At 40.7% G+C, this 27315-nt stretch overlaps 1 protein-coding gene across 2 annotated transcripts in view; it reads left to right on the forward strand.

The window, feature by feature from the left end:
* The window catches only part of LOC126473636 (NAD-dependent protein deacetylase sirtuin-3-like), an 80280-nt gene extending 53384 nt beyond the window's left edge, over positions 1-26896 (forward strand). The window contains exons 5-8 of one of the 2 annotated variants that reach the window (XM_050100821.1): positions 3799-3945; positions 18729-18838; positions 21147-21263; positions 25947-26896. In XM_050100821.1, the coding sequence (XP_049956778.1) occupies positions 3799-3945; positions 18729-18838; positions 21147-21263; positions 25947-26156 (584 nt within the window). In that variant the 3' untranslated portion in view covers positions 26157-26896. Of the gene's footprint in view, positions 1-3798; positions 3951-18728; positions 18839-21146; positions 21264-25946 lie in introns of both variants that reach the window. The other variant, XM_050100822.1, reaches the window with a different exon arrangement.
* The last annotated feature ends 419 nt before the right edge of the window (positions 26897-27315 follow it).

A 27315-nucleotide genomic window follows, 5' to 3' on the forward strand; every position in this document is an offset into this window, starting at 1 on the left:
TCTATGGGTGATTAATGACAGAAATGTGGAACATAATAAAATATCTAATTCAGAAAAATCTCTTATTCAGAAAAATTACCAATTAAATATGTTGAGCTAAAGGAAGTAACTGATAACTGGTCATCATCATCATCATCATCACATGTCACTGTACTCATTGCTGAGCGTTGTGACTGCATGAAGCAAGAGGTTCCATCCAAGATGGTTACTAGCTTCTCTTAGAGCCCGCTGAAGAGGTAGACTGGACAGCTCCTTGATCTGATCCATCCACCTGCACGCTGAGTTTCCCCATAGCCTCTTGCCCTCAATCTTCCGTAATATTTTCTCTAGATTTTCTCTACCTTTTCTCACAATATGGCCAAAGAACTGGATAATTTTTTGGTTGATACAAAGAAAAGGAGCTTGGAGAAACTGAGTTGCTCAATAATGGACACATTTGTTCTTTGTTTGGTCCATTTTATGCACAGCAGCCTGTGCCCGCAACACAGCTCAAATGCGTCAATACACTGCTTGCCTCTGGTCTCAAGGTTCCATGTTTCACAGCTATAAAAGAAAATGGAAAACAAGAGTGTTTCAAGAAGCTGGATCTCTGTGGCATTCATTATTGCTCTGTTGTGTAAGATCTTAGTGAGCTTCTTCATAGTTACTCGCTCTAGCACAATCCATCTTCTTATCTCATCTTCCCAGTTTCCAATGCTGCAGATGGTTGGTGGTTGACCCAAGATAGATAGAAGAATGCGTAACTTCAAGTTCCTTTAATCAACCTGTGAGTTGATCCTGTGCTCCTCAATCAGTTATCATGACTTTCTGCTTGCTGAGGTTGATGCCTAGCCCATATGATAGACTAATGTCCTTTATGTTTTTTAGTAACTCTGCAAGTTCATCGTTGCTAATAGCTAAGAGCACAGTGTCATCAGCAAATCCAAGATTGTTAATACTTCTGTCACCAATTGAGATGCCTTTAGTCCAACTATGTTGGACAGTTTGGAGGATAGAATGCAACCCCATCTGACATGTTTTGATACACTGAAGAAATCAGACATGCTAGCACTTTTCTTCACAGCTGTTTGGTGATTGGTGTATAGACTTCTGATCAGTGCTTTCAAGTGTGGTTAGACACTGGACTCTGCAGTTGCATGCCAAAACTTTTCCAACACAGAAATCTCACAATTTCTCAGTTATTTGTCACATGTTGAGAATATGTTCCTGTGTTCCTTTTCTTTCAACAAAACCTGTTTGTTCTGTGGATATGTGAGGGTGAATATATGGCTTCAAACACTGCTTCAAGATGTAAAGCAAAATTTTGCTGTTGTGGGATATGAGATAGATAGTTTGGTAGTTGGAGCAGTTCCTGATTGACCCTTGCTTGTATAGGATAATGATGAGAAACTTTGGCCAGTCTTCTGACTATTCTCAAGTTTCCCATGTTCTAGCACACAATGAATGCAGTGCATCAACACCTGCCTGCCCTATTTCTTTAATCATCTCCCCAGAATACTGTTAGGCCAGGGATTCATAATCCTTCAGATGTTGAATTGTGTTCTCTATTTTCTTGCATAAGACTGTCAGTTCTGATGTAAGTTGCTAACTGATTGACTGTCTGTACTGCTGTTAATTCCAGAATACAACTTTTCACAGTAATATTTCCATCTCACAACAGCATCTTCCTTGTCTGCTTAGAGTTGCCATTCTCATTGTGTACCACACCAATATGAGGATTAAATTCACTGGTGATGCTGCTGAGTTTCTTGAAGAGATCACATACTTCATTGTGATAGTGATGTTGTTCTATCTCATTGCAGATGCCTTTAATGAAATGATACCTGTCCTTTCTACAATTCTGTTGTATTTCTCTACAGAGGTTTTTATATCTATCTTGCTCCTGGGTAATGCGGATACCAATTTCCTTCAGATTGCTTCTTTCTTCTTTTAATTGTGGTGTGGATTGTGATATCCAAGGATGTTATGCGTTTTGTGGTCATTCTGGTGTCAGAAGTGATGAGGAACAATATCCTTCATTCAGACCCATGTTTTTGATGCTGGCACTTCCTTATCAAGACTGAAGTTATGGAGTTTTTAACTTACAAGCTCACCAGATTCCCAAATAGCCCCCTTGATTGTGAGTTGTAGTTGTCTATCTCGCTTCTTATTGGTGGGTTTGAGCTTAATCCACATATTCATGGACAGTCAGCTGTAGGGAAGGTCTCACAGTCTGAGATCAAAACCTTCCAACATCTTCACACTAGGATGAAGTCAATCTGATTGCTGGATCAGTCACCAGGTTATGTTGGAATATAATGTTACAATCCCTCATGTCATTACTCTCACAGAAATTGAGCAAGTACTTCCCTTGATCATTTTCCTCACCTACACCATAAGGTCGAACCAAAGATTTTAAGCATGTGTCATGGATAGTATCTGCAATTTTAGTATTGAAGTCTCCTTGAATTACTGGCTGCTCTTTCTTAGGGATCTTACTAAGGACTTGTCTCACTGTTCATAGAAATCCTCTATCTTCTCATCTAATGCCACAGCAGTAGGGACATAGATCTGAATGATGTTGAGTTTTCATGGAGAAGCACTCAATTTTGTGGATATTATGCTGTCATTAACACGTTTACAACTGATAACACAGTTGTTCAGATTTCTAGGAACAACTGTTGCAACACCATTTCTGGTTTGGTCATTACTTGCTGAAAAGTTCACAGTGTTCCTTCCTAGCATCATGAAATGGCCAGTTCTCTGGTGTGTCTCACTAAGCCCAAGAATATCCAGGTCATTTGTGCTCATTTGTCTTTCTACTATGGCAAGTTTTCCAGTCTGAAACAGTCCACACACACTCTATGTTGCAATCTTTCTTACAGTGCCATGGGATCATTTGCATCGTAATGTTTGTTTTGTCAATCCTGTGCCTCCCACTCCCCACCCTGGATATCCAACTTGGGAGACTTGAAGCTCTAGATAATGCAGAATTGAGCAAAGCCATGATGTTCTCATGGGAAAAATTTCAACAGTGGTTTCCTGTTACCTTCCACTAACCTCGAAATCATGTGTGTTCACCAACTCAGTTTTCTGCTAGGGTTGGTTATCCAACTATCTGCTGAGTTGTCCGGCTTAACTGGTGCACCACATGTAGCTAGGAAGTTGGAAAATTGAGGTGACAGAGGCTAAGTGAACTCTCTTGCTGAGTTCTTGTAATTGTGTATCACCCCTGTTCTTTCTTGCCAGAGTCACAAAGTGTTTGCAGAGGCTCCCCCACATCATTTCCTGGCCCCTGATAACTTATAACAAACATTAATTACTCCATGCCATCTCCATGAAATAAATTGACTAACTAAATTACCAAACAGCCTACTGAAATATCTCCCAGTGATAATGATGAAGGGAATCATTCAAAGCTCGAGACTGACAAATCTAACATGGCAACAACTATGTGAAGCATTTATTCAAGCATGAAGCTATGAAAAACTATATTCTCATTAATGACAATTACCACTGCTGAAATCAGAACAAACTTTGCTAGTTAGAGAGCAATAATCAAAAATTTAGGGAACTGAGATTAAGGAAAAAGTAAGGTAGAGAATAGTGGGGATGGAATAATTATAAGAGGTTATATACATAATTAGTTGTTAGAAAAAATATTGCATTAGAAAAGTTTGATATTTGGAAGCACAAAGACAAATTATTATCTTTCTACCCAGATACTGAGTTGTTTTTTATATAATACAAGAATGCGTATCTATGGATAAGAATGTCACTGACAGATATGCAAAAGATTCTTATTTTATGTTATTTCAGTGGCTGGTTTGCCTCCAGAGAAATTGGTTGAAGCACATGGAGGCTTTTCCTCAGCATCCTGCATTTCTTGTTTCAAGGAGCATGACCCTGATGAAACAAGAGAAGCTATCTTCCGAGGGGAAGTAATTCGCTGCACAAATGGGAAATGTAAAGTAAATACAAGCTACTACAAATTCTGGATGAAACTGCCCATTCTCAAGGAATAGGGACTACAATCTCTGTACAGTCATCTTAATGTATGTATTTTGATGTTTGCGTAAACCACTCAAGGTGATTGCTGTGATGGTTCTCTAATGAAACTGATGCTGATGAGACATCATGTACTTATCTGTCTTCCTTCCTGTTTTGAAATTGGTTGCTGATTATGTAGGCAAAATGCTAATACTTTGAGAGTTTGCAGTTTTCATAATTATGAAGTTTTTTGGGTGTCAACTATTAATATAAAGTTTTCAACATAAAATTCTCGGTTAACATGCCACATCAAGTTTGGATAAGATTCCAAGCATTCAGTGATTGCTTCCATCACCATTGTCAAGGGCAAAGTCTGGCTTATGTTAGCCCCTGACAATGATTAAAGACACAGTCATTGAAAACTTAAGGTTTTATCCAAATTTGACTTAGCAAGTTAACCAGGAACTATTTATCCAAGGACTACAATGTGAAACACTTCATAACCTTTTTTCAGTGTAAAGCTACATAAAATTAAAATTAGAATTCCAGCTCAGGGGTCATTATGCATTGTCTTTCATAAACAAATTTCATTTTCTCTCATAAATAAATTTCATTTCTCAAAGTATCTAAACTTAAAAGCTACATTTAAATCGTATAACTATTGTTACTGAGTAATTCTGATTTTTGAGTTATTTTATCACAAAATCTGATGTAGAAATCCCTTAGTAACAAATCTCTTAAACAGAATACATCATGCAAAAGTTTTCTGTCACAATTGACAAATGTACAGACTGCCATAGAATCATTAGGACTGGAGATCAGCAGGTGGCATGTCAGTGTTATCTTCATGTGGGATTTATGCCACAACAAAATAAGGGCTAATTTAGGTTACTTCTGTAATTGCAGTGATAGACACTATCGCTACACAATACTAGAAAAAGGGGAGCTAATCTTGAAATTTGAGTTTGGGTGTAGCAAAAGAAGTATTAAAATTAATTGAAAGTGCAGCAATAATATTTGAGCTAGACCAGAAGATTAGATTACAGTAAAATCTTCCAAACCAGTGAAGAGATTGAGGATATGCTGCAAGTCTGAGAGCTTCAGTTTAGACATATGCAATACCTTCAGTGCTTCAAAAACTGTCAACAAAAGCATGTAGAAAACCCAACAAGTTCAAAGGCAGTATATAAGTACAAGACATAATGTGTGAGCTGAGACGGGAAAGACCAAGATCTTATTCCTAGGCTGGCCGAAGTGGCCGTGCACTTAAAGGCGCTGCAGTCTGGAACCGCAGGACCGCTACGGTCGCAGGTTCGAATCCTGCCTCGGGCATGGATGTTTGTGATGTCCTTAGGTTAGTTAGGTTTAACTAGTTCTAAGTTCTAGGGGACTAATGACCTCAGAAGTTGAGTCTCATAGTGCTCAGAGCCATTTGAACCATTTTTCTTATTCCTAGGTAGTAGTCATGGATGCAATATTTCAAGACTGGTACACAACTCTTTGAGATGATTACCAAGTAACTAGTATTTTAAACTCAGCTGCAATATCACTACATTGCTGAAAACAGTTGTAAAACTAGTGCTCAAATCATACCTCTCTTTGAGTGTTATGATAAGCCCTGGATGAAGTGTTCTATGGGATGTGTTAATTCAGAGCTTGTGAGATTACTCAGATGAGAGAGCCTTACACACATGGATGTGACTGGTGCATCATCCCTCAATCTGCCCCCTCATGTACAATATTGTTTGCATCTGAATGCTTCTGGTAATAGGCTACTTCCAGAGATAATTACCTGAAGCACCCAGCCTGGTCAAAGCTGTATCTATCCTATCCCTGTTATTTCCCTAGGCCTTTTTTTTTCTCCTGAAAGAAAGAGCTGCAGAATAACTACAGTTACAATTGAATCAGCTACTAGCCAAATAAAAAACTGCAGCTTGAAGAAAGCTATGGATCTTAAAGATTACTTGTTTATAATTTCCATCGAAACGTCCAAAGCCTCATAAATAAAAATGAACTTCTGAAACCCATAAACAAAAATAAAAGGGCAGATGGCATCTCAGCAGATGTGTTATACTTAAATATCATTAAAATCGGATGTATCATGATGTATACAGGCTAAATCCTCTGCTGTAAACCATGAACAGGAAATGGGAGTGACTATGTATCCAGAAAGCGCAGTTAAGTCCCAGGCAGTACAGATTAATGAACATAGTATTGAACAGCTCTTTGAATGCTGTGCCATGATAGTGTGTAAGGAAACACACACGACAGAAATAACAGCAGTTTTTAGGCAAACAACAGGAAATACACTGAAGAGCCAAAGAAACTGTTAGACCTGCCTAATATCATGTAGTGCCCCCACAAGCACGCAGAAGTGCCACACCACCTTGTGGCATGGACTCGACTAATGTCTGAAGTAGTGCTAGAGGGAATTGACACCATGAATCCTGCAGGGCTGTCCATAAATCCATAAGAGTATGAGGGGGTGGAGATCTCTTTTGAGCAGCATGTTGTAAGGCATCCCAGATATGCTCAGTAATGTTCATGTCTGGGGAGTTTGGTGGCCAGTGAAAGTGTTTAAACTCAGAAAGAGTGTTCCTGGAGCCCTCTGTAGCAATTCTGGATGTGAAGAGTGTCACATTGTCCTTCTGGAATTGCCCAAGTCCATCGGAATGCACAATGGACATGAATGGATGTAGGTTATCAGAAAGGATGCTTACGTCCATGTCACCAGTTAGAGTCTTATCTAGACGTATCAGGGGTCCCATATCACTCCAACTTGCACACACCCCACACCATTACAGAGCCACCACCAGCTCGAACAGTCTCCTGCTGACATGCAGGGTCCACGGATTCATGTGGTTGTCTCCATTCCTGTACAAGTCCATCCAATTGATACAATTTGAAACAAGACTCGGCCGCTCGGGCAATATGTTTCCAGTCACCAACAGTCCAATGTTGCTGTTGACATGCATCAATTATAACACCAAGTTGAAACACACTTAAATCTTGATAACCTGCCACTGCAGCAGCAGTAACCAATCTAACAACTGTGCCAGACACTTGTTGCCTTATGCAGTAGCCACCAGAAAGATCGCTGTAGGTGCACATCGGCACAGTGGATCACGGACAGTAGTTGCCACAAGTAAAGTCCCGCCCACCAGAGGTCACGTGAGAATTCGGCCGCGCCCTCTGCCAGCGGAACAACAACAACTCAGGCAGCACACGGGCTATGCGAAGCCAGTTCACATCGGGCATGCCTAGCAGACAGTTCCCGGTCTACACTAGGTGTAGTGCGACGGAAACATGAATCGTGTTACTACACAACTGGCGACGAGTAGGGTCGTTCTTTTGCGTGTTGCGTCGGGAAACAAGTGCTTCCGGCATTGCTCTCCATGCAATCTGCTCCAGCGCCATTCCCTCCTCCCTTTCCCCCGTATGACAAGACGGCAGAGGATTGGGACGCATATGAACAACGCCTTCGGCAGCATTTCCAGGCATTTCATGTTGCCGATGCGGAGGTGTGTTGTGCTCTTTTCTTGTCTTGGATATCTCCCTCGCTGTATCAAGTTTTGTGGCAGCTAACGCCGTTGCATGAACCCTCGTCCTTGTCTTTTGATGCATTGTGTTCATGGCTGTCTTCATATTATCACCGCCGCACGCATGTTGTCATGGCTAGGGTCGAGTTCTATCAATGCAAGAAACAGCTCCATCAGTCTTACCGGGTGTGGGCCGCTGCACTGCACGGTCGTAGTCGCAAGTGTCATTTTGTCATGGAGCAGTCGCGAGAGTCGTATGCCCACGTTATGGTGCGCGGTATCGTTGTTTGTTCGGCCCCTGATAGAGAGGTCCGGCAACGAGTCCTGCAGTTGGGAGACCCTTCCCTTGAGGAAGTCCTGCCCATTGCTCAATCGTATGAAGTCTCTCACGCCACAGGTCAACAGTTGGAAGCGTGGTGTGACATCACGGTGGTTCATGGCAGCACGGCTGCACCCACTGCGTCCGGGGCGGACAACGTGTGAGCGGTACAATCTGGCTGTTACGACCGCTCCCGCATGGCGCGTAAACAGAGTTCCAGCCACTGGCCCCTGTTACCGTCCTGTGTGTCGTGCTATATACATCATGATTGGTCAGAGTGCCCCCAGCGTTGGGCCGTTTGTCGCAAAGGTAATAAAAAAGGACACATTGCTAAAGTTTGCCGCTCAGCCTCAAAAGAATCGAAGGAAGCAGGTACAGAGAACATGGACGTTGACATTCAGGAAGTTTCATCAGGCCAGGCTCCTGACGAATTGGCACACAAACTCTTTATCGAGGTGTCGGTTCGGTCATGCCAATTACAACTGCAAGTAGATACGGGCACGGCAGTCTCCTTTTTGAATGCACAAACTTACTCCAACCTTGGGTTGCCCCCGTTGGCACCAGTTTACCGGCATCTACGCGGGTGTGGTAAACAGTTCATTCCCCTACTGGGTCAATTCACTACCAACGTTACTTACAAATCAGTCACTCGGCCTCTTACTTTTATTGTTGTCAGTGATATGAGCTCCGCTAACCTTTTTGGATTGGATGCCTTTCAAGCTTTCAGTTTTTCTATCACAGACACCATACAGTTTGTCTCCGAAGACGTTCCCTATCAATCATTGGAATCTTTGATCTCTGACTTTAGGATATCTTTGAGGAGGGCCTGGGGCGTGTTTCGGACTTTGAAGCTCACTTAACATTGAAGGCATCGGCTTGCCCGCGTTTTCTACACACGAGATAGATCCCCTTGGCTCTCTGCCCTCAGGTAAAAGCAGAGCTAGACCGGCTGACAGCCCTCGGGGTCGTCCTTCCCATTTCTTCTAGTGAGTGGGCTTCGCCCCTCATTATTGTCAGGAAACCCTCGGGAAAATTACATATTTGTGGCGATTTCAAGGCCACCATTAATTCCCAATTGGTGGTCGACACTTATCCCTAGCCTCGTTCTGATGAATTGTTCTCCGCTGTGGCGGGAGGCCAATATTTTTCGAAAACCGATCTTTCAGAGGCTTATTATCAGATACCACTTGATGAGGACTCCAAACGGCTGGCGGTCGTCAACACCCTGTTTGGCCTTTACCAATACCAGCGGTTGGCCTTCGGAATATCCAGTGCCCCGGCGATATTTCAGCGTTATCTTGAGCATGTCACGTCAACAATCCCTCATTGTATTAATTACCTGGACGACATAATTGTCACAGGCCGCAGAACGGAGGAACACTTGCACAACCTTCGAACCCTCTTTCTCAAATTCAGGTCCGTGGGTCTGCGTTGCAACCTGCATAAGTCGAACTTCTTCCAACCGTCCATTGAGCATGTGAGCTACACCATCTCTCGGCACAGCATCCAGCCACTAGGAAGTTTGGTCCAAGGTATCGTCGACCTTCCACGGCCCGCTTTGCTGAGGGCGTTACAAGCTTTTTTAGGCAAGATTGCCTATTACCACCGGTTCATTCCCAGGGCTTCCACCATAGCCCACCCCCTGTACTGCCTTCTGCCCAAGGGTGTTCGTTTTGATTGGTTGCCTGCATGCGAGCGAGCATTCACCTCGTTCAAGGGCATCCTCACGTCAGCACCTTGTTTGGCTACTTTTGACCCTGCCATTGGTCCTGGCTACAGATGCTTCGCAGTATGGGGTGGGGGCAGTCCTGGCCCATCGCAACATGGATGGCTCCGAGCAGCAACTGGCATTTGCGTCTAAAACTCTTAGCCCCGCACAGGCCCATTACTTCCAGGTGGAAAAATAGGCTTTGGCCATTGTCTACGCTGTTACAAGTTTCACCCTTTCTTGTATGTCACAAAGTTTCAGTTAATCACCGACCATAAGCCATTAATATCGTTATTTGGCCCCGCCTCTCAGATTCCGGATAGGGCGACCCGCAGACTGCAGTGCTGGGCCTTGTTCCTCTCCAAGTACCATTATGACATTCATTTTCGCCCTACCGGACAGCATGCCAATGCCAACGCTCGTTCCCGTCTTCCGGTGGGCCCGGAACCTAAGTTCGATCGGGAGGAGATTATGTGTTTTCATTTGGATGTGGCGTCCCACCAAGCGGTTGATGGCTTCCCAATCACTAGTTATAGAGTCGCCAGGGAAACGGCAGCTGACCCAGTTCTCCAGCAAGTAGTTCGCCTCTTTCAGCAGGGGTGGTCGTCCCGACCTCCAGGTTGGGCCTCGGACCCTCTTCGTAGTTATTTTGTTCTACGAGACTGCCTCTCAGTCTTGGAAGGAGTTCTCCTTCTGACTACCGATGATACAGCACCTCGCGTGGTTGTTCCTGCAAGTTTGCGAAGGGAGGTCCTCACATTATTACATGAGGGGCACTGGGGTGTTTCCCGTACTAAAACCTTGGCTTGCAGACATGTTTACTGCCCCGGTATTGACAGAGAAATTGAGCACTTGGTGGCCGCCTGTTCCCAGTGTGCGAGCCAACAGACGTCTCCCAGGTCAGCGTTCTCTTAATGGCTGCCTGCGACCCAGGCATGGGAACGTGTTCACATAGATTTTGTGGGCCCGTTTCTCAATGGCTTTTGGCTCATTGTCATTGATGCTTATTCCCAATTCTCATATGTGGTTCACTGCTCCTCAACCACATCAGAAGTTGCAATCCAGGCACTAGCAAAAATCTTTTCTGTGGAAGGTCTGCCAGTCACCCTGGTATCGGACAATGGACCTCAGTTTATTTTGCAGACCTTCCAGGATTTTTGTAGGCGCTTCGGTATTCGGCACGTTTGCTCTCCCCCCTTTCATCCACAATCGAATGGGGAAGCCTTGCGCATGGTACACACATTTAAGATGCAGATGAAAAAGTATGTGCATGAATTTCCTGCGGAGGAGGTGTTGACATTTTTGCTGACGGCATGCCGGACCACACCAATGGGAGAACGCAGCCCCGCAGAGCTCCTCTACGGGCGCCAACCTAGGAGTCTGCTGCAACTCCTCCAGCCTGGTCCTCGCCAGTCTTCTCAAAACGGGGTACCCGGCTTTCCACCGGGTATGTTGGTCTGGGCACACGTGGGTTTGGTCGCAATCCACGTTGGATACCGGCAGTAGTCCTGCTCCGCAATGGCCACCGGCTCTATACCTTGCAGGTGGGGGACCAGGAGGAATGTCGTCACCAAAATCAGCTACGTCCCCGTTTGGGCACCCACCCTCTGACCCCTCGGGCGCCGGCTTCCCCATTGCCGGCACCCGGGTTGTTTTCTCAGGGGATGCTACCGCCCCTCTCACCTGTGACTCCGCCACACTGTGAGAGTTCTCAGTCTAGGCGGCCTCCAGTTGCTCCAGCACCGGCATCGCCATCGTTAGAGATGCCCCTGGCAAGAGCCGGCCCCCCTTGCAGGCCCGGTTTCTCAGGAGGCTGGTTCACCTGTGTTCGTCCCTTCCCCATCGTCCCCACCACTGGGTCTTGCCCCTCCCGAGGTGGACCGGGATCTGGCGTACGATGGCTTGTTGCCCATTCTGTTCCAGGCTCCGGTGGTGGGACGGCAGGGGCCTTTTCGTGTGGGTCACTTCCAACCATATTCGAAAGTTCTGGCTCGAGTGTTGGCAGATCCCAGCCTTCCAATGGACGTGGAGGTCATCGCTACTGCACGACACTCCACCTTCCAATGCAGTGGATCACAGTGGCTTCATCCCCCAAAGGAGGAGGAGTGCAGTAGCCACCAGAAAGATCGCGGGAGGCGCACATCGGCACGGCGTGTCATGGACAGTAGTTGCCGCAAGTAAAGTCCCACCCACCAGAGGTCAGGCAAGATTTCGGCCGCACCCTCCGCCAGCAGAACAACAACAACTCAGGCAGCACGGGCCGTGCCCAGCCAGTTCACATCAGGCATGCCTAGCAGACAGTTCCCGATCTACACTAGGTGAAGTGCGATGGAAACGTGAATCGTGTTTCTACACCTTATATAGGCATTGCCGACCACAATGCCATCTTCTGCCCATTTACACATGCCTATACCACTTTCTTTGGCTTTTCAGTGTATATTAGTCTTCGTAAAGCAGCTAGAAACAGTTTCAGTAAAGTGATAAAATGCTAACTGGGGGATCACTGTTCGTGGAAACTTTAATTTGATTTTCTGGTAGATAGTATTGACCAAGTATTCGTACAGTTGTTGATGCTCAGCTTTGTATAATAAAGTTCCAAACAAAGACTGAAGTACATAGTGCAAGAGCCACTTACAATTTGTTTTAGATGATTCGGACATGGAAGCAATAGTCAATAATTTATCTGACCGTGGTGGTCAAGCATTAACAATGAAATGTGCTGGATGGTTAGCTGCAGATCATAGAAGAAGAGTGTATCACATAAGCATAAACAATGACTCAGCCACAAAGTTTAGGGATAAATTATAGGAAGAGATTTATAAATCAGACAGTAAGGATGGAAAATTTAACTCTTTCTTAAACTATTTCAGCAGCACAATGAGTCTTGTTTTTCTCTAAAACAAACAAGGTAAAATAAAATAGAAGGATGGATGGATGAGAGACAGATAACTTCTGTGATTAAAATATGTTGTCCTTGGGTGGGAGAGATCTAGTCCTGATTCAGAATCTTTTTCCTGAACCCATTTTGGACGATAAAGTTTAGTATTTCAGTTTCCAGAGTACAAGTATTATCTCTGTTTTGTGGTCATGACCAATGAGCACATGTTCCATTGACTGATTTTTTTGTAGGACCAAAATTAGTAGTATGTGTTAAGAACTTTCCATATAAGATCTTACTTTTGAATTCATTAACACTTCTCATGACATCTTGAGGTATTGTGTTTTGTGCCAGATATTAGTATCATTCATGCACAATATTTCAAAAACAAGACTCATCTTCATCAGAAGCTACCTGAGGCTGGCTTAGGTGGCACTTGATGAAGACGCTTACATTGCTGAATTATTGGGTTTGAACAACACTGATATCTGACAGGGTACTTGACACCTCAAGATGTCAACAGATTACTAGGAAAGTCTGAAAAATTATATCAACACTTACTGTGCTGCTGTCCTTATGTTTGTATTGACTTTATAGCATTAACTGAGTTCCCTGTTGGTGCTTGGAATAACGACAATAATATCAAAAAAGAAAACACTTTCCTGATGTTCCACAACTATTATTCATTTAATTACAAACCAGTCGGCAGCTTATTAAGGTGTCATCAGATAACAACAGATCATCACAACCACAGGGAAATTAATGAGGCAGTATGCAGTGTTTACAAAGGAAACTATTAGGAGAACGGGAAAGTAATGTCATTTCTTATGTTAAATTCAAGCAAATAATTAGTTAACAAGTTTTTATTTTTAATCATTGATGTAATCACCCTCATTATCAACAACCTCTTGCCATCTAGTGTGCAAATTTGCAATGCCAGATCAATAAAAATCAATTGGTTTTTGAGCAAAATATTTCTGGAGGTGGCATTCTGGACATCATCCACATTATCAAATTTTTTTGCCCCTTAGAAAATCTTATAGTTATTGGAATAAATGGAAATCCAAGGATGCAATACTGGATGACTATGGTGCATGAGGCAATACCTCCCGTCCCAATTCATTAATTTTTGCCAGGGCTTGTCATGCGCTGTGTGGTCTTGGATTATCATATTACATAATAACACCTTTTCTGTTGACAATTGCTGGACACTTTTCAATTCAAGATTGATGTACTCAATTCAGCTGTTCACAGCAAAGGTCTGCATTCTCAACTTGTCCAGGTTTCAGCACATCAGAATGAACAATCCATGGAATACTCCAACAGATATGCAAAAGTGCCTTTTTGGGGTGTAGACCTGGCTTAACTGTACTGCATGGTGGTTCATTCAGAGGGAGCCATTGACTTTTGCATTTTTGTGCCACTGAAGCAATAAGTTCGCATGTGCTGGAGTGGTTAGTTTTATTTGTCATTACCAGTCTGCTGCAAATGTTCTTGTATGGTCACCCAGGTTGCTTAAGAGTGTTTGACAGTTGCTGATTGCCTCACATGGATTTGCTTCCACTTCCACACTTAAACTGTCATTGTCTAAATGGTTGGTCTTCCTGATTGATAGCTCAGAAGGATCAAAATTACTGGATTTGAACTTAGAAAATCACCATTGGTATTTATGAATGTCTAATGCACTTGGATGAACATCAAAAAGACTTTTGGTAGCAACTGTTGCATTACTATTTTTGTGAAACACAAAAAGCATACAACACATATGTACCTCTTCTAGTGTTTGGCTGGCCATTTCACCATAAACTGCAAAAAGAAAAAATTAAGATTTAGTTATTTATGAGTAAACAATTACTCCAACTGTAAAATGTATTTGGCACAACTTTGAAGTACACAATGAGCTGATAAATGACAAACAAATATTGACATGCCCAGAAATGACATTACTTTCTTGTCCACCTAATATTCATTTACAAAAATTACTACGAAAATCATTACATTTCAAATGAATAGTTATTCAAATACTTTAAAAATAATAATTATTTCTTTTTATATTAATATTTTATGGAGTTTGTCCAGCCTTTGTATGCCAACAAGAATTTAGTTTCATTTGAATCTGTAATGCAGACACCCCTGCCCTTTTAGCAATTTTGTAATATTGTAATTGAACAATTGCATGTCTGTCCATCTTTCATTAACTTTCTTGGAAAAACTGCATCTAGTGCATGGCCTACAACACATCTGAAGTTATGTCAAACATCTTTCATGTCCTCCTTTCCACAGCTCAGTGTTTTGCTGCTGACTGCTCAGAGGTTTTTTAATTTTTTAATTGCATTTTTAAGCATAACTTTCCTTCTACCTTTCTTAACTTTTCATTCAACACCAGTGACTAGTGATGTGCTTGAGTTAAAATTCTTGGCACCACATTTCATTGTAAATATGATACCCATATACACACATCAAAAAAAGTTTTGCATCACCTCGATTCCGAGAGTTCCGGAACCTGTACAGAAAACTGGAATAGATATCAACATAAACATCATTTCTGCACTTCTTATTGCTCATAAAAACCACACATTGCATGTTGTACTACCATACAGTGAGGCCTTCAGAGGTAGTGGTCCAGATTGCTGTACACACTGGTACCTCTAATATCCAGTAGCATGTCCTCTTGCATTGATGCATGCCTGTATTCGTTGTGGCATACTATCCACAAGTTCATCAAGGCACTGTTGATCCAGATTGTCCCACTCCTCAATGGCGATTTGACATAGATCCCTCAGAGTGGTTGGTGGGTCACATCGTCCATAAACAGCCCTTTTCATTCTATCCCAGGCATGTCCGATAGGGTTCATGTCTGGAGAACATACTGGCCACTCTACTCGAGCGATGTCGTTATCCTGAAGGAAGTCATTCACAAGATGTGCACGATGGGGGCACGAATTGTCATCCATGAAGACAAATACCTCACCAATATGCTGCTGATATGGTTGCACTATCGGTCAGAGGATGATATTCACACATCATACAGCCATTACGGAGCCTTCCATGACCACCTGTGGCATATGTCAGCCCCACATAACACCACCCCAAAACAGCAGGGAACCTCCACCTAGCTGCACTCTCTGGACAGTGAGTCTAAGGCGTTCAGCTTGACCGTGTTGCCTCCAAACTCGTCTCTGATGATTGTCTGTTTGAAGACATATGCGACACTTATTGGTGAAGAGAATGTGATGCCAATCCTGAGCAGGCCATTCGGCATGTTGTTGGGCCCATCTGTATCATGCTGTATGGTGTTGACGTTGCAAAGAAGGACCTCACCATGTACATCGGGAGTGAAGCTGCGCATCATGCAACCTATTGCACACAGTTTGAGTCATAACACAACATCCTGTGGCTGCATTAAAAGCATTATTCAACATGGTGGTGTTCTGTCAAGATTCCTCCGAGCCATAATCCGTAGATAGCGGTCCTCCACTGCAGTAATAGCCCTTGGGTGGCCTGAGCGAGGCATGTCATTGACAGTTCCTGTCTCTCTGTATCTCCTCCGTGTCTGAACAACATCGCTTTGGTTCACTCCGAGACACCTGGACACTCCCCTCGTTAAGAGCCCTTCCTGGCACAAAGTAACAATGCGGATGCAATCAAACTGTGGTATTGACCACCTAGGCATGGATGAACTACAGACAACACGAGCCATGTACCTCCCTCCCAGTGGAATGACTGGAACTGATCAGCTGTCAGACCCCTTTCGTCTAATAGGTGCTGCTCATGCTTGGTTGTTTACATCTTAGGTGGGTTTAGTGACATCTCTGAACAGTCAAAGGGATTGTGTCTGTGATACAATATCCACAGTCAATGTCTATCTCGAGGAGTTCTGGGAACTGGGGTGTTGCAGAACTTTTTTTGATGTGTTACAATTTACAGGCTTTGAAGATTTATAAGTTAATTTCTCATTAATTAGTAATTTCATCAACAAAGTTGGCACATCCACATTTTAATATAACATTTGTGCTGCCTTTATATTATAAACTTTTCAAGTATTGTGTAATTATACATGATTTCATAAATATTGCTAAGCTCAAGCCCTCAAAATAATACGCCACTTGAAAGTGCAGGTATTTATTTCCAATGCAATCTTAGAGTAAAGTCAGTGAATAAAATGTTCTGACTTGTTTGTTGCCAGCAGATGCACATTGTTATCCCCATAGATGAGTTTTCTCACCAGCTTCTCAAGGTAATATTTGGAAAATAAATAGCAGATATAAATCTGAAAACAAGAGCTGCCATATACTGAATTGTAGTGCCACGTGACTGTTATGCAATTTCAGATTTCAACTTTAAAAAACAGAAAATGGCCATAAAATAATACTTCATCATTATTTAAAGATCTCCATGATCAGTTTTGAATTTGGGAACCTATCTCCAAGTGGCTTTTACAGCATTGCACATTGAAAATATTGCAGGGATGTAATAAATGGCAGGTTTTAGGAAGTATCTTTTTTAATTTTCTTTGGAGAAATTGTTACTAAACGAAATTGTCTTTTGTTCAGTGATTTAGCCTAGTCTCATTTGTGTTTCATTAGGGCATTTATACTTGTTTCCCACTTCACATACTACTGTAATTGACACAGAAAAATAACACAAAAAACAGTCTCCTCATATGGGTTCCTGCTGTAGGCTGCTTTCAGGTGTCTTGCCTCTGAACTGCAGCTCGTTCCTTAAGAAAGCTCTGTAATACAAGTTCATATTAGAAAGAGGTACACTATTGTCTAGTAAATGCATACAGTGCACTTTTTTGAAACCCTGTGATTATATTCCTGAATTGATTATTTTACATTTATTATGACCAAGGCCTCTTCACTCTCAAATTGTTTTAATATTGGAGTAATAAAAAATTATCTTACCCAGTTTTGGAGCTTGCAAACATATGAGACTCCTTCTCTGGTAGTCCACAGGGGTAGATTTCATACACCAGCATGGATGGCATTGAGACCACCCTGTTCTGAAAAGCTGGTGTTCATTAGTGCCACTATTAATCAAACCCCTTCTTATCATTATAACTGGTCCTTGCAGTCAAATTTGCAACTTTTCAATGGTCAGATATATTTTTTATTGAAAGGGGATCTCTTGCTAAATGAAGCACAGTATAGTGTGTCATCCTATCAAGTAAGATAAATTTTAATAGAATTTGTTAAAGACATGGTGTGAACATTTGCATGCTGTTAGAGATGCTTCACAAGTCGATGGTGGCTAAAATATTTACATTACAATAGTCAAAAGCCACCTCACATTGTTACCTTTTTGGCCCTACAATATATTAATGTTTCAATAGTGTAAGTTCATATCAAACTGAGTAATACTAAGAAATTCTAGATTTTACCGAACTCTTGATATCATTAATATTTACTGAATTTACTCATTCCAAACTATACACAGAGAAGAGTAAATCTGCTGAATATGTATTATATGTCAGATTATACATTTTTGTCAAATATGAACCCTTTATCTTAATTTCCTACTGGCTGTCAAAAACATCGAAAAAAACCTAATAACTTCAAAATTCCTTACCTCACCTTCTTGAAATTTTGTGGGTGTTATTTCTTTCCATCTAACAAAAGTTAATGATAGAAACATTATAATAAAATAGTTATTATAGATATCAAAAAATGGAAACTCATGGTGGGATTATCAACAATATAGGAAAAGATAGATTGCTACTTACTGTAAAGATAACATGCTGAGTTGCAGACAGGCATGATTAAAAGGCACTTACCTGTAAGCTTTTGACCATAGCCTTCATAAAAAAAAGAGAAACACACACCATTCGTTCACACAAGCAACCACACCTCATGCATACATGACCGCCAATTCCAGTAGCTCTAACATTCTGGCCCGAGCTGCCAGTTAGCAGTTGTGCGTGTGAGGTGTGCTTGCTTGTGTAAATGAATAGTATGTGTTTCTCTGTTATAATTATCAAACAATTACACAATTATCATAACATCATGCAGCTGCAATGGGCATGGACATCATGAAGAAGCACTTGGTATCACAATTAAAATCATTCAACAGCATAGACTTACTACACAGTGCATTTATAACTATAAGAGAGAAGGTCATACTTGCTTCCCCACAATATGTATTATACTCTATTAGTAATGAGGCCATGGAGTGTGATTGTGTGTTTGTATAATGAATACTGTTTGTTTAATGTTATTGCTATATGCAGTACACTTAACCAGCATTTTCATTTGCAAAATGCAACATATGCTCATACTTGGCATAACACTAAAGTAGTATATCTTTTTTTCCAAGACCAAAAGCTCAGTGGAACCAATACTGGAAATAAGTGTAATCTACATAAATATTTAAACTCATTTATTGTGGTGCAGATAGGTGTCTATTATTCAGGAACAGTTTTTATAGTAAGTTTCCATGTAGCCATAAAAATTAGTCACTAATAAAGTGCACTTTAAGAGAAGTATAAAGAATTTTTTGATGGTCAACTCCTTCTACTATAATGATGAATTTTTAATAGAAACAGTTGATGTATATTTTATTAATATTATCAGCTAATGTGTCGTATAAAATCTGACATCTGGCATCCTCAGTACAGTAATGCAGTCTGTGTAAATAAGTGTTGTAACATTATCTTATCCCCTTCAGTGTATACAAATTTCCATGTTTGTGATGAGTGTTGTATTAACTTTTAAGTGAAAATTGTTTCAGATCTTTGACTTTCCTTGAGGACTGTTTCTCTTAGGATCTATGTGATAAATTGTAAAATGTAATTTTGTTTTTGTGATATGTTGTACATTCTTGAGGATCTCCTCACTATGGATCAAGGGAATGGAAAGTATATCTGTATATCTCTCTCTATAAATAGCACTCTTCAGAGATGTGCATCTTCACAGACATGATGGCTTCGATGTTCAGAAGCATTTTCAGTGGCATCACCCCAATGATTTCCAGCAATATGAGGCATCTATCAACAGACTTATAAAAACTGTCTAAAGATGGATTTTCCAGTTCCAAATATAGTCACATACAATGCAAATTACTTTTATGTTATTTGGGCATAAAAAAACAAAGCATTTACTGTTAAAAATATGAGGTGTGATAGAAAAATAATGATATTTTTTATCTACCAAAGTTTTTATTTTTTTCAATTAACAATGTTGTCCCCTTCAGAGCAGTTCACTTCAGCAGCTATAACTGGCAGAGTCATTGTTCCCAGTCTTGATAGCAGTGCTGCAAGGCTTCAACTGGTAGGGCCTTTAACATGTCAGTCACATTCTTTTGTATGTTCTCCAGTCCTAGAATGATGTCCTTTTAAGACATTTTTCAATTTTGGGAAAGAAAAAGTCACAAGCTCACAGATCAGGTGAATAGAGGGTCTTTAGAATGACAGGAAAGTCTTTTGAGGTCAAAAATTCTGTGACATGGGGTATAGACATGATGCAGCATCCTCTTGTTTGCAATGTACAGTTTCATTTGATTCACCCTTTTCCTGAGCCTTTCAAGGAGATCTTTGTAAAACACTTGGTTGACAGATTGTCCTGCAGGAACAAATTTTTTGGTGCATGACACCCCAACTGTCCAAAACAGCAAATCAGCATTGTTTTGATCCTTGATTTGCTCATTCAAACTTTCTTTTGATTGAGGAGAAGTCTCAGTGTGCCACTCCTCACTTTGCCACAGGATAATACTCAACATTTTAGGATTCATCATCTGTGATCACACGACTGAACCATTCATGGTCACTGGGAATCCTCTCAAGAAGATCAAAGCACACACCTCTTTGATTGCTCTTCTGCTCAGTTGTGAGGTTTTTTCAGCACTGTTTTGGTGCAAATCATTTGCATGTGAAAATCTTTGGTCAGAATTTGATGTACGGTGAAAGTGTTTATGTTCAACAGGTCACCCATCATCCTTATTGTTAAATGTCAGTCTGATCTCACAAGAGCACATACATGTTTGACGTTTTCATCAGTTTTTGAAATTGATGGTCTCCCTGAGCAATGTTTATCTTCAGTGTGTTCCCAGCCTTCCAAAAGTGACTTGCACTCTTGAAAAGGACTGTTCCCCACTGGCCTGTTTTCTCAAGTTTGTGATGGCATAATGTTGCTTTAAATACTGCTGTTCCATTTTTGTAACACACAACAGAAACACAGTTTTTTCTGATGGTGCTCTCAGAAATCACATGATGGCTGTACAGAGCTGAAACTCAGGTTGAGCAGCTAGAAAAGATGAACACACCAGTCTATACAATTAGAACAACACAGTGTTGCCAGGTTGCTCATAGTATTGTAGGTCTCATTACTTTTCTCACACACCTTGTATTTGCTACTGCAGTAGGTTGATATTATGAACTATTGAAGAGTTAATACCATTACGTACACATTGCGCATTCACTCATAGTTTTTTATTACTATGAAAAGCCATGAGAAGTAAATTTTAATCACAGTACGATTGTGGCTACATATTAGAAAAACTGAGCTGTCTATGCAGTAAATAATGAGTAAGTTTGATTATGTAATACCTGTTAATTTTTGAATGAATTTACTTGTAATTCAGTTTATCTTTTGTTGCACATAGCATTTCTTGATGAGAATGGCATTTATGAGTTATTCATTGTGTGAATAACATAATCTGTAATGTGTATTGATCCACACTATTCTAAATAATTAAAAACTGTTACAATGAAGTCAGAATTTGTACACTTACTTCCAGGGTCTTGTGAAACCTGACATTGTTTTCTTTGGAGAGGCATTACCAGACCGTTTCTTCTTGTACCAAGATGATGTTCTATGGGCAGATCTTCTTATTGTCATTGGTACATCTTTGGAGGTAAGAGGCAGCCAAATATTTCAATTTAATTTGGCAAACACAAACACAAGTACAACATGTTAATAAAAGATGCACCCAGAAGTGAAGTTCCAGAGATGGCATGAGTAGTTGGATAAGAATTCACAAGCGGAGGAGTAGAGAGAAAGTATGTGGGAATAATGCAGTGCAGTTTCAGTCTTACGATGGTCCTTCTGTCAAACATTTTGCCCATCACACCTAGAATAGGTTTTTGTTACCCTCCCAAGCTCCACAATATGCTTGTCAAAACCTATGCTTCTTCTGCGGCCAATTCCTTACCCTATGGTTCCTACACCTGTGACCATCCCCACCATAAAAACTGCCCTGTGCACCCTGCTACCACCACCTATACCAGCCCTGTAACTGGCAAAAACATATACTGTCAAAGGGAGAGCCACCCATTAAACGACACATGTTGTATACTAGCTATTATGTAGACACTGTTCGGCCTTTTACATTGGCATGACAACCACCAAGTTACTAGTTAGGATGAATGGGCTTAGGCAAGGGTGTCTACTGGCAACACACAATATCCTGTTGCAGAATGTGCTCTGTGATATGGTTTCACCACATGCACCATCTGAATGATTTCCTGATACACTAGTTTCTCAGAACACTGCAGGTTGGAGCTGACACTACAACATGTCCTTGTGTGAATAATGGTCTCACCATGATATGAGTTAATAAAATCATCTCAGGCTCTCAGCCGCGTTAGGTGGTTAAAATTCCACAAGCTATTAACCAAGCTCTCCTCGATCATTGTCAAGTGCTATATGACTACCGTGTCGCTGTGGCCTAGCTGTTATGTAATGGCACTGCTGGCTGTGACATTGCTGGCGCCCTCTTCCTTGCCAACTGTAGTAGTGTTTATGTTCCGCATCCATTGTACTCACTTCAACCTCACAATGACTGAGTTCTTGCTGTGCTGAACTGCAAACTGCCATCCTTCTTGATGGTATTTGCAGATATTTTTATTTCTACTGCTTTGTCCTCAAGGTACCTACCGGAAACTGCCATGGGACCCAAAATCAAGAATAATGAGGAAGACATCAGAGCTCCTGAAATGGTCATCATTGGAAGAAGCTGTTATTAAGAATCTCCTCCATTAGGCACCAAGACCACCTACATGTTATGGGCTATCACAGATTCACAAAACAGGTTCTCCTCTTTGGCTCATATGAACACTATTGGTTCACCAACTGAAAGACTGGCAAAAGATCTGACCAGTCTCCTTAAGCTATATGGGGATGCTGTGTGCATTACATCAAGAACACCAATGATTTTATCAATTGAATTAAACATCTGTGTCTTGGGCAAGGTAATATAATGGTCAGTTTTGATGTGGTCTCCCTATTTATGAATTTCCCTCTCAAAAACTGCATAAATCTTCTATCCCAGTTATTTGATAATACAGTTGTGGAATTGTTTAAGCACACATTTATATCATAATATTTTCTTTATGATGGCCAGTTGGACAGTGTGGCAATGGGAAGTCCATTAACTCCATCGATAGCCAACCTTTTTATAGAGAAATTTGAAGACATCACCTTGGACACAGCTCCCAATAAGCCAAGTTCCTTTTATCATTAAGTTGATGACACTTATATCATCTGGCTGGAGATGTGAAAAACTTGGAGAATTGTTAGAATATTCACGACCACATTAAGTTTACAATAGAGGTAGAGAAGGGTGGTGCATTGCCCTTCCTTGATGTCCTCATTTGCTGGAAAACCAATGGACACCTCAGCCGAAGTGTGTACAGTAAACTTAAACATGTGGATCAGTATCATGCTCTCAGCCACCATCATCATCCAGTACAAAAATGTGATGTTCTGAACATCATCATCCGCTGTGCTAAAGTCACCTCAGACACTAAAAATCTGCCACTAGAACTGAACCACCTCTGAAAAGTCTTCCGGGAAAACAGCTACAATCACCACCAGGTATGACAGGCTATTTCTGGTGAGACATACAGGAAAAACACCACTGAAGAAGAGAACAAGAAACTTGCATTTTTGCCTTTCTATGGCACAGTGTCAGCAAAGACCAGGTGGTTCCTGAAGAGACACAACATCTGATCAGTGTTCAGGCCCTCAGCAAAAATATGACAACTCATGACACCTATGAAGGACGATCTTGGACTTAGAATGTCTGGAGTGTACAAAATACCATGCCACTGTGGCTGCTACTATGTGGCCAAACAGTACACATTGTGGAGAAAACTCGAACAGACAAATCAGCCTTGATGGAACTAGCTTTAGAAATTCTATTCAACAAGATGTCTGCCATTGTAGGACAAAGGGATTTTGGGATAGTACCATAAAAGAAGTGGTAAAAATAAAATTATCTGAAAACACCTGCAACCAGGACATGATGCTGCTGAAAGCCCAAGAAGATTTTATTAATAAGTCCTTGGTGCTTGCCATCCAACTGGCTGTCAACAGTGCAATGTGTGATTCCTTCAGTGACTACTGTAGCAGAATATTGTCAAACAATCTTTCACAAAACTCGAAGAAATTGTGGTTGTATGTAAAGGCTGTTAGTGGTACGAAAGCTAGTTTCCAGTCGCTATCGAATGAGACATGAACTGAAATTGAGGGTAGCAGAGTAAAAGCTGACATACTTAACTCCATTTTCTAATGTTCCTTTACAAAGGAAAACCCAGAATTGCCCCAGCTTAATCCTCAGACTACTGAAAAGATGACTGAAATAAGTATTAGTGTCACTGGTGTTGACGAACAGCTGAAATTGTTAAAATTGAATGAAGCTCCAGGGCCCGATGGAAATACTATAAGTTTCTGTATTGAATTTGCAGCTGATTTAGCTCCTCTTTTCTCTATAATCTATCGTAGATCTCTCGAACAAAAAGCTGTGTCCATCTCTTGGAAAAAGTCACAGGTGACACCTGTCTACAAGAAGGGTAGTAGAAGTGATCCACAAAATATCCTTGACATCTATTTCTTGCAGGATCTTAGAACATATTCTCAGCTCAAACATAATGAGGTATTTTGAACACAATGATCTCTTCAGTGCCAACCAGCCTGGATTCTGAAAACATCTCTCATGTGAAGCCCAACTCATACTTTTCTCACATGACATACTTACAGCTTTCAATCAAGGCAGTCAAGTAGATGCAATATTTCTTGATTTCCAGAAAGCATTTGATTCAGCACCACTCCTATGCTTATTGGAGTATCAAGTGAAATTTGTGACTGGATTGAGGACTTTTTGGTAGGGAGGATGCAGCATGGTATCTTAGATGGAAAGTCATCATCAGATGTAGAAGTAACTTCAGGTGTGCCCATAGAAGTATGTTGCGACCCTTGCTGGTCATGATGTATATTAATGACATTGCCGACAATATTAATAGTAACATCAGACTTTTTGCAGATGATGCAGTTATCTGTAATGAAGTACTGTCTAGAAGAAGCTGCATAAATATTCAGTCATATCTCGATATTATTTCAAAGGGGTACAAAGATTGGCAACTTGCTGTAAATGTTCAGAAATGTAAAATTGTCAACTTCACAAAACAAAAAGACATAGTATCCTGTGACTATGACATCAGCGAGTCACTATTGAAATCGGCCAACTCGTACAAATACCTGGGTGTAACACTTTGTAGGGATATGAAATGGAATGATCACATAGGCCCAGTTGTAGGTAAAGCACTGGTAGGATACTGAGGAAGTGCAATCAGTCTACAAAGGAGTTTGCTTAAAAATCACTCGTGCATCCAGTTCTAGAGTATTGCTCAAGTGTGTGGGACCCATACCAGATAGGACTAATAGGGAAGGGCAGCACAAATGGTCACAAGTTTGTTTGATCCATGGGAGAGTATCACAGAGATACTGCATAAACTGAATTGGCAGACTCTTGGAGATAGACATAAACTATCCTGAGAAAGTCTATTAACAAAGTTTCAAGAACCAGTTTTAAATGATGACTCTAGGAGTATTCTACAACTACTTGTGTATTGCCCACATAGGTATCTTGAGGATAAGATTAAAATAATTACTGCACACCCAGAGGCTTTCAGACAATCATTCTTCCTATGCTCCGTAAGTAAATAGCATAGAAAGAAACCATAGTAACTGGTACAATGGGACTTACCCTGAGCCATACATTTCCCAGTGGTTTGCAGAGTATAGAAGTAGATGTAGTTGTAGAAGTGTGTTCTCTCTGTTGAGCATCCCCACCTATGTCTGATCGCTGCAAATTAATATAAAAAATACATAAAAAAGTGACTGGTTGCTGTATTTGTCCATATAATATAATCCACAGCCATGGAGTTAAACAGTTAATAAAAGGGATGAATTATTGTTAATATCAAAAGAGGCAAAGAAAGGGGAGGTTACATTATCAGTAATGCTCTTGCACTTACTTAACAATCTCGTGACAAAATATGCCAACCTTGTGATTTTCTCTCTCTCCTCTATTAATTCTATCTGGTAATGGTATCAGACTGATATGCATTAACCAAAAATGGGTTGGATCAGGGATTTGCAAGTTACCTCTTTCACGAATGTATTTAATAACCTTAGGATTTTGCTGTTGACTCTCTATCTGATATCCATCTTTCATATGAGTGTTTTATCAGATTGTTATGCTTTAAATTGCTCCAGGTGCAAATCCTAGATCGTTAATAGTTGTAACTGTTTCCAGGTATACCCATTTGCAGCAATTGCCGATGAAGTGCCACATGATGTCCCACGGCTATTGCTGAATAGGGATGTAGTTGGATCCTTTGGTATGAGGAAGCATGACACTATCGTAACATGTGACATTATTGAAGGGGTTACAAGACTTGCCAAGGAACTTGGTTGGCATGAGGAGCTGATGGAACTGTATACCAAACATGAGCCATGCACGTGAAAATGGCCACTGAGTTATTTAGAGTGGCAGTATCTTTTGCATCATTAGTTGCAAGTACAAAATGTAATATTGAATATATACAGCAGGCAGTTCCCCGTTTGCTGCTCATGTAGTTGTTGGCAATATCATGTAGCTAAGTTATGTTAGAACATACTACAGTTGTATTTTAGTATGTTAAATACAAGATATTGTAATATGTGTGAGTTTTGTGTAAAACAGAATGATTTATAACTTGAGTTCCTGAAATTATACTTTGTCCATCACAGAGATCTTGTGGAATCTGTGCTAAAATTTGCTAGTGATTTGGTACATTTACACAATTTTGCCATGGTACATAAAGAGCGTATTTCATACATTTATATTTCCTTCAAGGCTGTATTTGATCCCTCATATTTTGCGTGCCATTTATAGTAATTTTAAGTTCTTCTCATGCACTTATATAAATCTGAAGAAGTAGAGGGACACTCTAACTGCAAAATAAAAACAGTAAAATAAATAAATAATTTTTTGTACTATTATTTTTGTGCTTTATCTCAGATGTGTAACAAATCTAAAAATGTAAATAGTATGTATGTATCGAGCTTGTCATTGTGAAACCAATAGAAATATTAGTAAAGCTATAAGCATACGATACTGTGAGTCACGTTTACAGTGTTACTGCCTTTAAACAAATGTGCCTCATCTAAAGAGGTGTATGCAAGTACTGGTGACTGGTAAATAAAAATGAAATATGTTTTAAAGCCATGGTAACTTTTATACACACACTGCAAAATCACTGTAAAGTGCACTGCAGTGTTTTTTATTTTATTTATTTTAATTGAACTATTACTAATATTTCTTTTCATGCCGTTCAAGAATGCAGAATGAGAAGAATGCTTACTTGAATGTTTCTATGAAAGCTGTAATTATTCTGGTTTTGATGGTCACAACAGGAGCAATGTGTACATATTAAAGAGTATTTATTTGTTCTACTTTGCAAACCAGGTCAGTAGGAATGTTTTTGTGAGATATCAGATAGCTGTATTCAGGTGTCTGTTGCTTCACATTTTGCAAACTTTCTGTTACACTCTCCTGTGAGGAAAACAGTCCCATGATAATTTTTCCTTCCCTTCTTCATTATATGCTTTATTTCAACTGTTAGTCTAATCTGAAATAGAGC

This window comes from Schistocerca serialis, chromosome 4 (assembly GCF_023864345.2).
Source record: "Schistocerca serialis cubense isolate TAMUIC-IGC-003099 chromosome 4, iqSchSeri2.2, whole genome shotgun sequence".
NCBI classification, from domain to species: Eukaryota; Metazoa; Arthropoda; class Insecta; order Orthoptera; family Acrididae; genus Schistocerca; species Schistocerca serialis.